This window comes from Artemia franciscana, chromosome 21 (assembly GCF_032884065.1).
Source record: "Artemia franciscana chromosome 21, ASM3288406v1, whole genome shotgun sequence".
Classification (NCBI taxonomy): Eukaryota; Metazoa; Arthropoda; class Branchiopoda; order Anostraca; family Artemiidae; genus Artemia; species Artemia franciscana.
Window position 1 is genome coordinate 12,130,258 of NC_088883.1, and position 16,510 is coordinate 12,146,767.

The 16,510-nt window shown below is 34.0% G+C and overlaps 1 protein-coding gene across 2 annotated transcripts in view; it reads right to left on the reverse strand.

The window, feature by feature from the left end:
* The window catches only part of LOC136040824 (uncharacterized), a 64,980-nt gene that overhangs the window by 9,178 nt on the left and 39,292 nt on the right, over positions 1 to 16,510 (reverse strand). The window contains exons 2-6 of one of the 2 annotated variants that reach the window (XM_065725159.1): positions 14,782 to 15,005; positions 10,380 to 10,689; positions 5,637 to 5,815; positions 4,487 to 4,642; positions 5 to 230 (exon numbers count right to left, since the gene is read on the reverse strand). In XM_065725159.1, the coding sequence (XP_065581231.1) occupies positions 5 to 230; positions 4,487 to 4,642; positions 5,637 to 5,815; positions 10,380 to 10,689; positions 14,782 to 15,005 (1,095 nt within the window). Of the gene's footprint in view, positions 1 to 4; positions 231 to 4,429; positions 4,643 to 5,636; positions 5,816 to 10,379; positions 10,690 to 14,781; positions 15,006 to 16,510 lie in introns of both variants that reach the window. The other variant, XM_065725158.1, reaches the window with a different exon arrangement.

The following is a 16,510-nucleotide window of genomic DNA, read 5'->3' on the forward strand; positions in this document are numbered from 1 at the left end:
TTACCTGATTTTGTGAGGTCCTCAAGTGATGCAATTCTCTTCAAATCGCTTTCAATAATTTTTGTTTCTACCCCGCCTGTCATACTGCAAAGCTTTGAAAGAGAGTTGGATGATTCCTCAAAATCTCTTTGTCTTTCTGCCATAGGTTCGTAAAACGTTTTGCTTCTTTTAACAGTTGCCACTGAAGGTGTCGTCACAGGTTGAACTTTAAAACTTTGTGTTCGAGAAACCTAGAAAACATACAGAAATGGGTATATAACAAAACAAATAAGGTTGCCATCCTCCTACTTCTATACATTTAATAAGAAAGTCTATCGTCTTCAGAAAAGGTTAATGAAGTTGAACAGCGTTGTCAGTCAGTGTGATTTAATAGATAATAGTCATTTAGCATTGCTTTAATTAAAAGTCTCTTCAAAAATTATTCGTTTTTCCTTCATTGTTATTCATTTAAGTGCATAGCTTAAAGCTTATTGCCAAAAAAATGTGCAAGCCAATAGGAGCAGCTAATTTTATCATCTCCGATGAAATAAATCGCACTGTTTCTGTAAATAAACAACTAGTTCTCAAATCTAATAGAAGATATATCCACAAGCATTTATTTTCAGAAGGGAGGGGCTAGTTTAACAAAAAAAAAAAACAGGCATAATACATGGCTAATATGAAAAAATCCTATGGTTCAAGGGGAGATCCTAAGCTCCCCTTTTACTGTATACGTGCCTGTTCTCTATCACTCTATGTTCTGACTGGCAAAATCTAAACAAAATGGAGTAAAAAATTAGTTGTTTTTTTTTTTTGTATTGGGACTAGAACATATGATTTTAACGGAAATTGTGACACTGAATTGATATAAATTAAATATAGTCAGAATTATTCATCACTACTATGTAATGTGGAAACATTGTTTTGCAATAGTTGCATGTTTTGGATTTTGTAAAAATAAATTAAAGGTTGAGAAAATTGCAATATGTAACTATTTTACTCCGAATTGAAAGTAGCAATCAGTTTTTTTGTAGTGGCGTTTTTTTCTGCATGAGTTTTTGAAATTTTTTGTGTTGAAGCCTGAAAGTATAACCGACAAGAAATACAAAAAAAAATCAACAGCAAACTATATGTGCTAAAAAAAATCTAATTATATCTTTGTAATTGAGCACACTAAAGTACCTTAGAAAAGATAATATAGTTTCCTTTTAACAACCGTAAATGACGCAGACTAATGAATCAACACAAAACATCCCCTAAAAGGCATAGCAGCCTGTATTTCGGAAAAAAAAAACTATATCAAAGAGAAATAGGAAAAAAATCAAGCAGGAATTTCAATGTCAATAGATGTATCAAAAGAAACGGCTTATTATGTTGATTCGAAATATATGATTCTTTAAGGTGAGTATCAGCTATCAAAGTTTTAAAACAAGATGAAATTCGCCTGATTTTAAAGAAAGGGGGGAAAGCCGTCTAAAAGTCAAAGAATCCTAATAAAAATATCACCATCAGATTCAGCGTATAGTATTTTTTTTCAAAAAGATTGGAGGAAGCACGGATACAAGAGGGAGAGATGGATGGGGTGATCACCCCTCCCAAACAGATTTCTTAAGAACACTTCCTAAATAATACTATTTAGCCCTATAAACGAGAAATAAGGACTGAAAAATCGATCGTTTAAGTAATGAAAACAATAAAACATATCAAGGCAATAAAATGGTTCAAAGACGGTATATGTTATAAACGAAAGACTGAAACGTTTCTGTGTTAGGGAGAGCCCAACAGAATGCAGACCCAAGACAAGAAGGATGGGCAGTGACAGTGCTTTGACGAGCTTTTCAGGGGAAATTTTACACTGGGGAGAATTGGCCAGAATTCCTTTACAGAATCCTTTTTATTTGTTTTACTTTCACTTTGCCGACTCAGTTTTACGTATGGAGATTTCAAGGGTAATTGTCCGGAGCAATTTTTTCCCGGAATTGTATTGTCTAGAATTTCTTTTTGTAGGGGGGGATTTCCCGTTGAGATGGAGCCAGATTTACCGGCACTATTTAAAAAACGATCGGAAATTAAGTAAAAAACTAAATGCCATAAATATATTTTGCGGTGCTTACGAAGAATTAAATGCAAATTCACTAAAAACAAACAAATAGTAAGTCTCACAAAAATAAGAAAGAAGAAAAAAAGACATCAAGAAAAATGTTCAGTAATAATTAATTAGTAATTTAGAAATCATGAACACATTTTCGGTCATTGTTAAGTGACAGGGTATTTTCAAACAGTTCGTGGTATCGAACTGTAGTAAGGAGCGACCCGGCTCAATAGTAACCAAAAGGCTAAAAAATGGAATTTTGGTACCAATAGCTACATCAAAAGAATTGCATTTTAATGCTGATTTTAAATATATAAGTTTCATCAAGTTTAGTCTTACCCATCAAAAGTTATGAGCCTGAGAAAATTTGTGTTATTTTAGAAAATAGGGAGAAAACCCCCTAAGAGTCATAGAATCTTAACGAAAATCACACCATCAGATTCAGCGTATCAGAGAACCCTACTGTAGAAGTTTCAAGCTCCTATCTACAAAGATGTGGAATTCTATATTTTTTGCCAGAAGGCAGATCACGGATGCGTGTTTATTTGTTTTGTTTTTTTTTGTTTTTTTTTTTCCCAGGGGTGATCGTATCGACCCAGTTGTCCTAGAATGTTGCGAGAGGACTCATTATAACGGAAATGAAAAGTTCTAGTGCCCTTTTTAAGTGACCAAAAAAATTGGAGGGCACCTAGGCCCCCTCCCACGCTAATTATTTTCCCAAAGTCGACGGATCAAAATTCTGAGATAGCCATTTTATTCAGCGTAGTCGAAAAACCTTATAACTATGTCTTTGGGGACGACTTACTCCCCCACAGTCCCCGTGGGAGGGGTTACAAGTTCAAAACTTTGACCAGTGCTTACATATAGTAATGGTTATTGGGAAGTGTACAGGCGTTTTCAGGAGGATTTTTTGGTTGGAGGCAGGGGTTGAGAAGAGGGGAATATGCTGGAGGAACTTTCCATCGAGGACAAAATTTAAGCTTTAGTGTAAAGAGCGAGGTACTGACGAGGGGGCGAACCCCCTCATATATGTAATAAAAATATAAGAATACAAAAGTTCTTTCCGTAAGCTAATTTATAAATTACGTATATCTTTTACTTATAAAAAGATTCGTAAAAAATTAAAAGTTCTACTTGCCTTTTTAATTGACCGAAAATCGGAGGGCCACTAGGCTTCCTCCCTTTTTTTTTCTCAAAACCATTCGATCAAAATTATGAGAAAGCCATTTAGCAAAAAAAAACAAGAGCTAAGAGCTCATATGGCACTTGTGACGAGGCGAGAAGAGCTAAGAGCCAAGAGATCATATGGTATGAGCTCTAACAAAATTCTATGAATCAATAGATTGATTTAAAAAGGAAAATAAGAGGCTTAATGCCGGTCAAGATTTAAAATAAGAGCTCTGAGTCACAAAGTCCTTCTAAATATCAAAATTCATTAAGATCCGATCACCCACTCGTAAGTTATAAATACCTAATTTTTTCTAATTTTTCCTCTCCATTTTAACCCCCACAATATCATTCCAAACATCAGCTTTCATTAAGATCCAATCACCCGCTCATAAGTTAAAAATACTTCATTTTTCTATTTTTTGCGAATTAACCAGTCCCCCACTCCCCCCCCCCCCCAGATGGTCAAATCGGGGAAAACGACTATTTCTAATTTAATCTGGTCCGGTCCCTGATACGCTTGCCAAATTTCATCGTCCTAGCTTACCTGGAAGTGCCTAAAGTAGCAAAACCGGGACCGACAGACAGACAGACCGACAGAATTGGCGATTGCTATATGTCACTTGGTTAATACCAAGTGCCATAAAAAATATATACAAATTTCGTTTTAATTATTCCTCTGCGGAGAGCCAAAATCAAAACATGCAATATCAACAGTAAGTTTTTTACTGTTTTAAAATGTAGAGTTAAGAGAAAGAGTCAAACTTTAGCGTAAAGAGCGGGGCGTTGAGAAGGGAAAGCCCCTTTCATATAAGGAGTAATTTCTGTTCGTTTTAAGTTTTAATGTCGCTCCTTACTTTCATTTAAAAAACTTGTTTTTTTTTATTTAATCATTAGAATAAAATCAACCGGTAGTTGAAGTTTTCCAAAACAGTTTTTTTAGGCTTGGGAGAGATTCCAGGTAATCCTGCAAAACATATTTGAGTATGCAAATACCCTTTTCTGACAGAGTGCACCGTCAATGGACTACCCTTTTAGCTTCTAAGAAAAATCTTTTTTTGCTTCAGAGAACTACATATACATATATATATATATATATATATATATATATATATATATATATATATATATATATATATATAATATATATATATATATATTCTCCTGTATCGCTTGGAAGTACTGTAGTACCTTATTTAGGCCTATATCTTGTGATACATATGTAAATACACTTTGACCTCTGCGTACTGTGGCCGTTTTATTATAAATGTCTCCAATATTTTGATCCCGCGTACAAAGCTCTGTAATCCTGTCAGCTTTAGTTAAAAGGCAATCTTCTGATCCGGAATAGACCCAGTTCTGTGAGCAATCTGACTTGTGCTTTGGTCGAGTTTCATCTTGCACCTGAAAAACATTTTCTTGTTAATATAGATTAAGCACAAGATAAGAATTTAGAATTGCAATATCTTGTTACAAAAAAAAACACTATTGAGCAATAGCTTTTGTTTATTTTTCTTTTAATCTAGGAGTCGTTACCAGCTGAAAAAAGGTGATAAAATGAAAACAAGGAAATAGAGGCATGATTGAAAGCATCAAATGGCTAGGAATAAATTGAAGAATTAGCACAAATATAGATTCACAAGCAAATTCATTGTTTATCCATTTCTTTAGTTAAAGAATTGAAGGACCTCAGTGCTTCACATGAGCAGTTGTATTTTGGCTTATAGCACAACTAAATAAATCCAAGAGAAGTAGAAAGTAGAAGTAGAAAGTAGAATAGTTTCCAAGAGAAGTAGAAAGTAAAGCCGAGTTTAAGATACACAATTTAAGACCTTAAACCGATATAAGATGATAAACTTAATAAAAGGAACTACTACGAATGGAAAATGATAAATATGTCTCTTTACGCATATGATGAGCCCTTGTATTGGATTGTTGCCTCTGAATTATTTGTCTTTATTGTTTTTATTGTTTGGTAAATGACGAATTATACTTATTGACGACATGACTGCCTGTCCATGGATTATTCTTTATGGTTGATTGTGTATGGCTATGCTGTTTGACCTATGTGATTGTATGGATGAGTAGGGTTAAGGCCTCATTCAAGTGCTGGTCTATATTAATCACTAATTTAGGAAGAGTTTTCATTTTCTCCTTCTGTCTCTTTTTTTTATGTGTTTGTGCTGTTGCATTGGTGATTTCTCTTTTCATAATATATTTTGAAAAAAAAAATCAAAAGGTATCTAAACTTTCTTCAGTAGGTCTGAGCACTTTTACTTTCAGCTGTTAGGGATTTTTAGTAGAAAAACAGGAGTGGCTGAATTAGCAATTGATCCTTTTTAGTTTTACTAGTGAAAATGAGCTTTACCTAAAAAGTCTCTTATCTGATCTTGCTTACCTCAGAGTCATCGGATTTTCCATAAATTGTTGCTATAGACTCTTGCATTGTCCCTGCTCTGACATAACTTCTGCTGTCCGATTGACTAATTCTTCGGTTACTAATGCAGTATATAAACTGAGTATATAAAAATCCGGCAACAACACCAGTGCTAGTAGAAACAGTTGTCATGACGTATGCTGTAAGAAAATAGCAAAATTTATTTAGACTAAATATTATAAATACCCTAGATAATTACTTAACTATTTCCTATTATATAATTATAATAGAACAATTATTTCCTAGAAAATTACAGTATTGAGAAATTAATGGAGATACATGACACAACTCTTTAATTCTAACGTATTTGTCTTATATCAAGGGTTTGTCATTAGTTTACGTTGCCGAATTTATGATTTTCTGGGGTAGGAAAACATAATTTTTAGGGAAAATGGCCCAGTTCAACACCACCATGCAGAACCCGTTTTATTTATCCCTTTTTACAGCATTGTCACCGGTTGGATAACTCCTATGTTTAAATTTTAGGATGAAAAAAAAAATTATATGTACAATATTAGAGACATCAACCTGTCGTAAATACAAAATATTTTTCTTATTATCGGCAGTAAAATCTGAAATTACATTAAAAATATGTTATGACTGCTGATGCTACGACGAAACTGGTGAACTACACAGCCTTTTATTTGCCTGTTTTCCTGTTCGCTATTTGTATGTTTGTCAATTTGCTATGTACTCCTAAACAAATCGACCATTCGGGTTTTTCTCGAACTGTTTTACAACTGAGGAAAACTATGCGCTTCAAAAATCTACACTAGAAACTAAAAAAGGACAAACAAACTGAAAATTTGGACATCATGATAGGAAAAGGCCATTACGAAAGCAAAAAATGAAATCAGTCGGCTGTAGCAGTGTTTGCTAAACTAATTTGGTCTATTGCACCATTTCAAGAAAAAATGTTACTCAGTGCCAACTGGATTTTTTTTAAATTTTAATTAAAACGTATGTATTTTGCTTTTACCTTTTCTGTAAATAAAGTAATATCTTACAAAATAGCATATCTGTAATATCTTGGAAACGAATTAGAGCAACGATATTGGAGCTTTTAGAGTATTGGAATAAGAAAGCAAGGGTCCTTATAATGTGGCACTTATGAAAAATAATAAGGTTGTCAAAATGTTATATCAGACCTTTTTGTACTATTTTTCTAAGACGTTTTGCACTACTAACCCCAGTCAATATGCAAATCTATTCATTATGATGCAGTGAGGTACACCGAAAGGCAGCATATGTATCCAAGTTATCGTAAAAGCGTACCAGCAATCACCCCAATCACCATCAATAAATAAATGAACAGAAATAACAATAAGTAACCGAGTCAAAGACGAGCAAAAATTAGCATGAGAAGGGCTGACAACCCCCTTGCCTCCTCGAGATCAGAACATAATCTGCACTTTACAAATTCTGGCAACTAGACAGGTTATTTAAGAATTATTCTGGGCAGTCTCAAAATGACAGGCTGTTAACATGGAATCGGAAAATCTAGGAAGCCAATCCATTGGATCTCCTGGGTTGATTTGCCTGATTTAGGATTTATTGATTCCAATTGTTAAACGAACATTTAGTTGTACGAAGCCATATAATATAAATAAAGTAACATGCAATTTGTGTGTATTTTGTTTCTACCTTTTCTGTAAAATAAAGTAAAGATTATTAATTAGAAATGTTGATATTTTAAATTTTAAAACAGTTTATTAAACTCAGAATAGAAAAGTAAAATAAAAAATTTCTGTCAAACGATTTTATCTTATTTAAGATAAACTTGTTGTGCTGCTAATAATCCAGCAATTATTCGGTGCGATTCACTATTTCTAATGCATTTGTAATGCACTATTTGCAACCTCCATATTGCATCTGTGGCCTTCAATGCACCCCCCCCCCGCCTGGGGTAAATCCAGCATTCACCAGGGGTGTTAGTGTCCACTTTAAGAATCACTAGACTATAGCAAGAAAAGAGACGTAACGCAAGGTCATGTTTGTGATGGCCAAAGTCAAACTTATTGCTGGCAAAGGCCTGAAGATGAAGAAGACCCGAGGCTGTTGGTGATAATTTTTGAAGGCCGAGGCAAGAGGAAGAACCTGATAAGCAGGCCTCTTTGCTTTTTAAAAGGCCCTTGAAGTGGGCCTTTTAGGCTAGTCCAAAATAAACTAGTAATGGTGCTGATCGGGAAATTGCTGTTTCTCGGGTAACTCAGTACCAGTTTTTTTTTCCAGGATGAAATTTAGGTCGTAAACCTTGATCAAATGTATTCACACCCTTGAGAAACAATATGAATATAACTTGTCATTGCAATACCGAATGACAAATTTTTATAAAACAGTTCGTGGTAACGAACTGTAGAAAGGAGCGACCCGGCTCTATAGTAAATGAAACTCTAAAAAACGGAATTTTGATGCTAAAAGATACATCAAAAGAATCGGATTTTCATGCTGATTTTAAATATATAAATTTCATCAAATTTAGTCTTTGTCATCAAAAGTTACGACCCTAAGAAAATTTGCCTTATTTTGGAAAATAGGGGGAAACAACCCCTAAAAGTCATAGAATCTTAACGAAAATCACACCATCGAATTCAGAGTATCAGAGAACCCTATAGCAAAAATTTCAAGCTCTTATCTACGAAAATGCGGAATTTCATATTTTTTACCAGAAGACAGATTGCAGGTGCGTGTTTATTTGTTTTCTTTTTTTCCGGGGGTCATTGTATCGACCAAGTGGTCCTAGAATGTCGCATGAGGGCTCATTCTAACGGAAATGAAAAGTTCTAGTGCCCTTTTTAAGTGACCAAAAAAATTGGAGGGCACCTAGGCCCCCTCCCACGCTCATTTTTTCCTACAGTCAACGGATCAAAATTTTGAGATAGCCATTTTGTTCCGCATAGTCGAAAAACTTCATAACTATGTCTTTGGGGATGACTTAATCCCCCACAGTCCCTGGGGGAGGGGCTGCAAGTTACAAACTTTGACCTGTGTTTACATACAGTAATGGTTATTGGGAAGCGTACAGACGTTTTCAGTGGGATTTTTTTTATTTTGGGGGTGGGGTTGAGGGGAGGGGGCTATGTGGAAGGATCTTTCCTTGGAGGAATATGTCATGGGAGAAGAGAAATTCAATAAAAGGGGCGCAAGATTTTCTAGCATTACTATAAAAAAAAACAATCAAACAAATAAACATGAAAAAGTTTTTTCAATTGAAAGTAAGGAGTAGCATTAAAATTTAAAACAAACAGAGATTATTACGCATATGAGGGGTCCTAAAAATACTTTAGCATAAAGAGCGAGGTATTTAGGAGAAGATAAATACCTCGCTCTTTATGCTAAAGTATTTTTAGTAATTTAAACTATTTATTCTACGGCCTTTCTGATTCAGGGGTTATTCTTAAAGAATTGGGACAAAACTTAAGATTTAGTGTAAAGAGCGAGGTATTAACGAGGGGACGAACCCCCTCATATACATAATAAAAATATAAGAATATAAAAGTTTGTTACGTAAGTTAATTCTTAAGTTACGTATATTTTTTACTAATAAAATCGTTCGTTAAAAATTAAAAGTTTTAGTTGCCTGTAATAACTAACCGAAAAATTGAAGGGCAACAGGGCTCCTTCCTCACTCCTTACTCCTCAAAATCGTCTGATTAAAACTAAGAGAAAGCCATTTAGCCAAAAAAAGAATTAATATGCAAATTTCATTTTAATAATTTACGTGCGGAGAGCCAAAATCAAACATGCATTAATTAAAAAACGTTCAGAAATTAAATAAAAAAAACTAGTTTTTTAACTGAAAGTAAGGAGCAACATTAAAACTTATAACGAACAGAAATTACTCCGTATATGAAATGAGTTGCCCCTCCGCAATCCCTCGCTCTTTACGCTAAAGTTCGACTATTTGCCACAGTTCTACTTTTTAAAACAATTAAAAACTTTAGCGTAAAGACCGAGGGATTGCGGAGGGGACATCCCATTTCATATACGGAGTGTTCGTTTTAAGTTTTAATGTGACTCCTTACTTTCAGTTAAAAAAAAAACTAGTTTTTTTTTTATTTAATTTATATAATAATTCGGTTGTATCAATTGCGACATAACCTACCTATAACCAATACAGTACTTGGTCATAAAATAACCAATAATTTAACATGATATTCACTTGATGGTAACAAAGCTAACCTTATTGATTATATTATTGTAAACCGAAGACTGGCAGAATCAATAAAAGATACAAGGGTATGTATGAGTGCTGTTATTAACGTTAAAAGCAAAGATCACCATTTATTAGTGCTACTTAATTTAAAGCTGAAATTTCGGAAGAGTTACTACCTCCTGGATGATGATTTTAGAGAGAATTTCCAGGAAAATCTCGATTTCCTATTTTATTTTACTAAAGTGTCGTAATTAGCAATTGTAATCCCTACTTTTGGTACCTTTAAGTCCCGAAGTAAGGGGCCGAACTAGTGAGTTAGTAACGTGCCATCGATTTTCCACTTTTATTTCCTAAGGTGTCGCAATCAGCAATTTTAATCGCCACTTTTGATACTTTTAGGTCCTGAAGTGAGGAAATTTTTATCCTGATTTTAAACACCGAAGAACAACGGCCGGGTACCCAAAACCCAATTTTAGTGTGAACCAAGCTTTTAGCGAAAAGTTTATTGATCCTGGGCTTGAACAAAAATACTTGAAGTAAAAGTTCACCTGTAAACATCGTATCAGCTAGTCCTTTTTTCCCTAGAAATCTTGCTTCTTCATTGGCTACAGCCATTCTCCACTCTCCAACCTCCAAGACAATCAAATTAACCACATTTATTATCAAAACTGAGATTGATATAGCCAAAAGCCATTTGAATCGTATTTTTCCTGATAAATTAAGTAGCACAAATTCTTTGGCAGTTATTGTGAACTTTGCTTTTTTACCAGCCCACGGCCACTTTGAATAGCAGCAAAGATATTGAAACGCTGGACATTGGAATGCAATTACCAAAATTGTTGCTGAGCAGACTATATTCTGAAAAACCAAATTTTAAAGACTTTATTAAGGTGTCCTGCAAAGGAAGATTGATAAATTTACAAAATAATAAAAGACAAATACTTCATCATATTCTCTGTGTAAGATTCTACGGCTGGAAATTCTGAAAGACATAATAAAACACACAACAATTTATATAGGCTAAAAATCAAAATGACTAGCTGCAGTCCAGCTAAAGTAACTCACTGTAAACCAAACTAGTTTGAACTTCCATTTGCTATTAATAATGCCACTGTATGTTTCCCACTTGGCCCAGAAACATCCACCGTATGGAGGCATGAAAATACTCAGAGCAATCAAAACCCGCGTGTGGCGTTAAGCCACTTGATATGCAAACAGGCAAAATTCTCTTACTACTCCCAAATCCGGCCTTTTTAAGGCATCATCTGTGACGACTTCTATTTATTGGTGCCAATACACAAACAAGTAGGGGAAAAGGATTTCTTGAATTTCTTAAAAAAAAGGTTATGTTCCTAATCCTAGGAGGGACACATTTAAACGAAAATACCAAAAATGATTTCCAAGATCAAAAGGAGATGCCCCTACCCACGAATCGTGCTCCAGCCTCTATCGAAATTCCAAGGAAAATTTTGTCATTAGCCTCATCTGAGCCAAGACGCATTGTTCTCTTTTTTCTCCTTTCGGCTCACTTGGTGACCTACCCGGTGATGGTACAATAGAAAGGGATCCAGATTAACATATTGCGGGCTTATTTATGCATCATAAACAATTTTTTAATGTATAGGTTAAGTTTAAGGTATGTTTTATAGGTTTATGAATGAGGATGTTACCAAAATATTGCTTTTTAAAATAATCTAACGAAAGAGCTGAATGGACAAACCTCCTAACCTGTAAAACTAAAGAAGGAGCTATTAAAGAACATCTAATATGTTCCTTGTGTAATAATAACTTATTAATAATTTAATAAAACATAGACCCGCAACCACCTGTCTGCATTTCACTTAATTGTGCATTGGATCACTTTCTATCATCGCACCTAGTAGCGCTATCTATTTATATAAGATTTGTTCATAATGCGTTAAAAATACAATAAATCCACAGAACTAATCCTCACAAAGGCTCCTTGGCCTCTAAAGGATGGAGAAGACGCGTAAGTTTAGTATAAACCCTAACTCAGAAAAACAGGAAAAGATTAAAGAGGAGACAAAATTCTATAACGATTTATTTGAAGAAGCTGACCCCGTGTTCGATAATCTTGTTGCAATTGATTTTTGGGATTTTAGCAATCAATAGCCCGTTACAATTACTGGACATGCCCTTCAAAAGCACTTATCAAAACTGATTAGATAAATTACTTGGTTATTATTCTTCAGAACTACTTAAGTTATAATTCTCCCTTTATAGATAGAAAATGTTTGGTATATTTATCTACTAGTACTTTTGGTTTGTTTCAAATGCTCTATGGGATTACGAAAACTTTTCAATTTTTTTTGTAAGAAACTAATTTTGATGTTCAAACTGCGTTCAATGTACTCAGATATGACATGGTTTCAACAGGAGATTTCAACAGGAATTTGCAATTAATTGGAATTAAATACAATAAGCTCTATTGAAGACGTTGTAAAGAACTGGCTCCTTCCAACTGTTACATACAGTATGACTCGTCGTTATAGGATTGAAGTTTGACATTATAGGCGGAGCAAATGGAATTTGAATATGATTCATATTAAAAATATGATTATTAGTTTGATCACAGATAAAGACAGCAGAATAATAAAGGGATCAGGGAGACAGGTCTAGGACACCATTTTTCAGTTAGAGGAGAATAACTAGCAAAACAGGCAGTATGTAGAGTACTAAGTGTACTAAATAGTCTCGTATTGGCTGTGGGAAAAATGAGTATTGAAGTAACTTGAAGAATCCTTTCGTATGGATACTAGCATACTCACACAATGTCAAGTTTATTTTCTAATAAATTATTCAAACGATACTATAAAATATTCCAACAAGAAAGTGTGCGTATTAAGAATTGACGAACAATGGGCTACCCAAGATGTTCAAGACCTGATTGAACTGAGAAATGAACTGCAGTTAAATAGACTTCAGAAAGAGTTTAATAGATTAAGAAATGGAATGGGACGCAAAATAAGATGGTTGTGTAGACAGTACGCTGCTAAAATAATCAGTACATTTTACAAATCTCATTCGTGGAAATTCCCTTGTGTGATTCAGAATATTATTGTTGAAAAGTGACTAAAGCTGAAATTAGAGATGATGATATTAAACCAATATTAATTATTGATTTTAATACATTTTTCGCACCTATTTGCAAAATTCACCTGTAACTACCAGTTTTACCGCCTAGTGACAAGTTTCACAGAACCCTACTCTGCAGATTATTTCTGTTGTTTATAAGTTAAAGGCGTTTGATTCCAAAAACTTAAGTTACTCGGAAACGGCGATTTGGCTAACTACCTACTTTCCCGACCTTTTATCAACTTCTTTAAGCGCGATTTTTAACCAGGGTATTATTGACGGTGTCCTCCCTAGCGGTCTTAAACAAGCATATGTCTTGCCAATTCCCAAGTGTAAAGTCCCAAAAGATGTTACTGATTGTGGCCGTTTAAAAAAAATGACACTTTTGGAATTGTTTGAAAGTTTTGTCTTTGAAGCTCAGTCCGGCGATGTACAAGCTAAGATAGGTTCCCAATATTAGAAGTTAAGGCTTTTGACACTCTTGACCATTGTGCAGTAATTTAAGTTACTATGGTTGCTGGCGTCCGTTCAATTTTTGTGCGCATGCTTGCAATAATTTTTTTTTTCATAGATACCAGGCTCTCCAACTTCCTGATCATGATCAATATGAACTTTATTTTTTGCGGAAATCAAACCTATCTTCGTTTTTTATTGTTTTGCTCGTATTTTAACAACAATTTGCGAACAGTTTATATTTGTTGACGAGTGACCTAAGGAGAATTCACACGGAATTAAAAGCTGAGCTAAGACAGGTAAAATTGACGGTTAGTGAGGCTAAGAGCTTTTCTATGACTTCTTTCTTCCAGACGAGTGATAGTCATACTCTGTATACTTCCTTGCTAACACTAAAAAACAGTTAAAACACTTAGGGCACTCTTGGATAGAGATTTAAGATGGATTTGTAAGTTGACTTTCCAAGTGAAAAAAGCGGCTGGCTTTAACATTTCTTTTCTAATGTGAAGAAATTCGATATGACAAATGGGAATTTAAATTATGTATGCTGCAGTTACGTTAGACAACGTCTTGAATGTGCATGTTAAGCTTGCAAACCTAGCCTGATGACGGACCAGTCAGACAGAGTTGAAACGGTACAAAAAAAACTTAAAATATTATACGTGGACAAAACTAGTCAACTTACATTGAGAAGTTCAACTTGAATTTTCTTTATAATCGTAAATTAAACATAAAAATATTCAACAGGAGTTCGAAATTAATTAGAATTAAATACAATAAGCTCTATTGAACACGGGGTAAAGAACTGGCTCCTTCCAACTTTTACATACAGTATGACTCGTTGCTATAGGATTGAAGTTTAACCTTATAGGCGGAGCAAATGGAATTTGGACACGATTCGTGTACAAATATGGCTATTAGTTTGACCACAGATAAAGAAATTCAACAGGAATTTGAGAAATTACTCCGTATATGAAAGGGGGTAACTCCTCAACGCCTCACTCTTTACGCTAAAGCTTGACTCTTTGTCACAACCCTACTTTTTAAAACAGTAAAACCTGGAGCGCAAAGAGCAAGGCGTTAAAGAGGGGACAGCCCCACTCATAAACAGAATAATTTCTGTTCGTTTTAAGTTTTTGTGTCGCTCCTTACTTTCAGTTAAATATTAAACATTTTTATTTAATTTCTGAACGTTTTTGAGCTAATTGGTCGAAAACAACCATGCGATCTTATACGGCGGATATCTCAGTTACTTGAGAAATGTAGTCAAGTTGGCATTTATTATTATAAAATCTGTAGGTTTCCGTCTTCACAAGAGAGTATGCTTTTTCCTTACTATTTCATCAATGTAGTCTGACGTGCTGTGCTTTATGGTGCATTATGAACTTCAACTTTACTTACCCAAATACCAGTTGAAAAATTAGTTCCAAGTTGTGCTGCTGGTAACTTGCCAATAAAGATTATGCCTGATGATAGTTGTGTAATTCCAATTATTATGAAAACAATTGACCATATGCCCAGGGACATAGAATTGTTTCTTTGGCAGTAGCATATAACGCTTGGATCACATTCACCGCCATTGCAAGCATTGCATTGAGCACCTTCGATTGCATTTCGGTGCTGGCCTGAAAGGTAATTGTGTAACTTCAAAAACTAGTTGTTAAAGTTTAAATTGCGCTTTATTGAAATACTATCAGAGCTTTACAAATATCAATCTAAAAAATGTTTATGGAAGAATTCTTTTCAAAGAGAAAGGAAGAGCCAGTGATTTGCTAGTTGAGAATACGATTATAATCAGGTTATGACCCTCAGTGATTCAAGCATCTGGGTATTTCGCACCGTTCGATTTGGACCTTAAAGTGGTTATTAAAAGGTCGTTGAGCCGCACGACTTACGGATCTCTCACTAGTCGCGTGCTACAATGCCATTAATTTTTAAATTATGCTTGATAAGCAGCTTAAAATAAAGTACTCACTAAAAACTATAGCATGAAAATAAACTAAAAAAAAAACGACACTGACCATCTCTTTCCTCTATATTTGCTGGAATCTCCTTGATCAAAATTTAATATGTACTGTGTCATATAATTATTCTAAGATTGAAAAGAGAACATGATAATATTTGATGCTTAAAAAACTTTGAAAAGCCCACATTTGAGTTCTAGTTTTGTATTATCTATATACTGAAACACAGACGTAAGTAAAAAAATAGTATCAGACATACTTTAAACCATTAATGGTCATTAATCTTTGTGATTTATCCAAAATTAATTTATGTCAAATATATTAGCTTTAAAATTTGGTGCCAAAATACTTCTTTTGAACAAAAATCGCTCCCAGAACATTCTTCACGGGCAAAAAAATCGGATTTGATAATTTCTAAAATCCATCCCAATATTCTAGTTTTAGATGGGTATTTAACCCTTAAATAAGAAAGATTGCATACTCGGTAGCTATTACGAATAAGAAAGATGCAACGGTAAAAACAAAAATTAAAGAAAAACAAAACAAAATCTCGAGCTTAAAGTTGATTATGCCAAAAATCAATATGGAATATTCTGTCTTATTCAAATTCGATGAAAAAATTCACTGTGTATTCAAGGCTCAACTTCAATAAAACATAACTGATAAATTTGGCTCTCTGAAAAACTAATTTTATTTTTTATTATCAATGAATTTCATTAATTTTTATTATTTATTATTGATTTTAAAAAGCTTCTTCTGCAAAGGAAGTTTTCCAAATAAAAGCAAATAGCCAAACTGTACCAAAGATGAGCATTAATAAATTTCAAAAAACTTTTCAAGCGTAAAACCACCATAAATCACCACCAATAAATAAATAAAACACAAAAGGAACAGTAATTACAATAAATCACCGAGACAAAGAGGAGTAGGACGGACACCCGCCGTGCCTACTATAGACGAGAGCATAATTTACACTTAATTGAAATATCCTTATTTTGAGCTATTTATTCTTGTTTGTCATAAAAAACACCATCATAACCAAGATAAATAAAAAAAACAAAAAGCCAAAAAAAAAAACACTTGAAGGTGGATTGGAGCTTAATGTATATATACTAATATTCATTTCTGAAAGTCTTAGTAATTTGGACTTAATAAAGTTAAAAAAG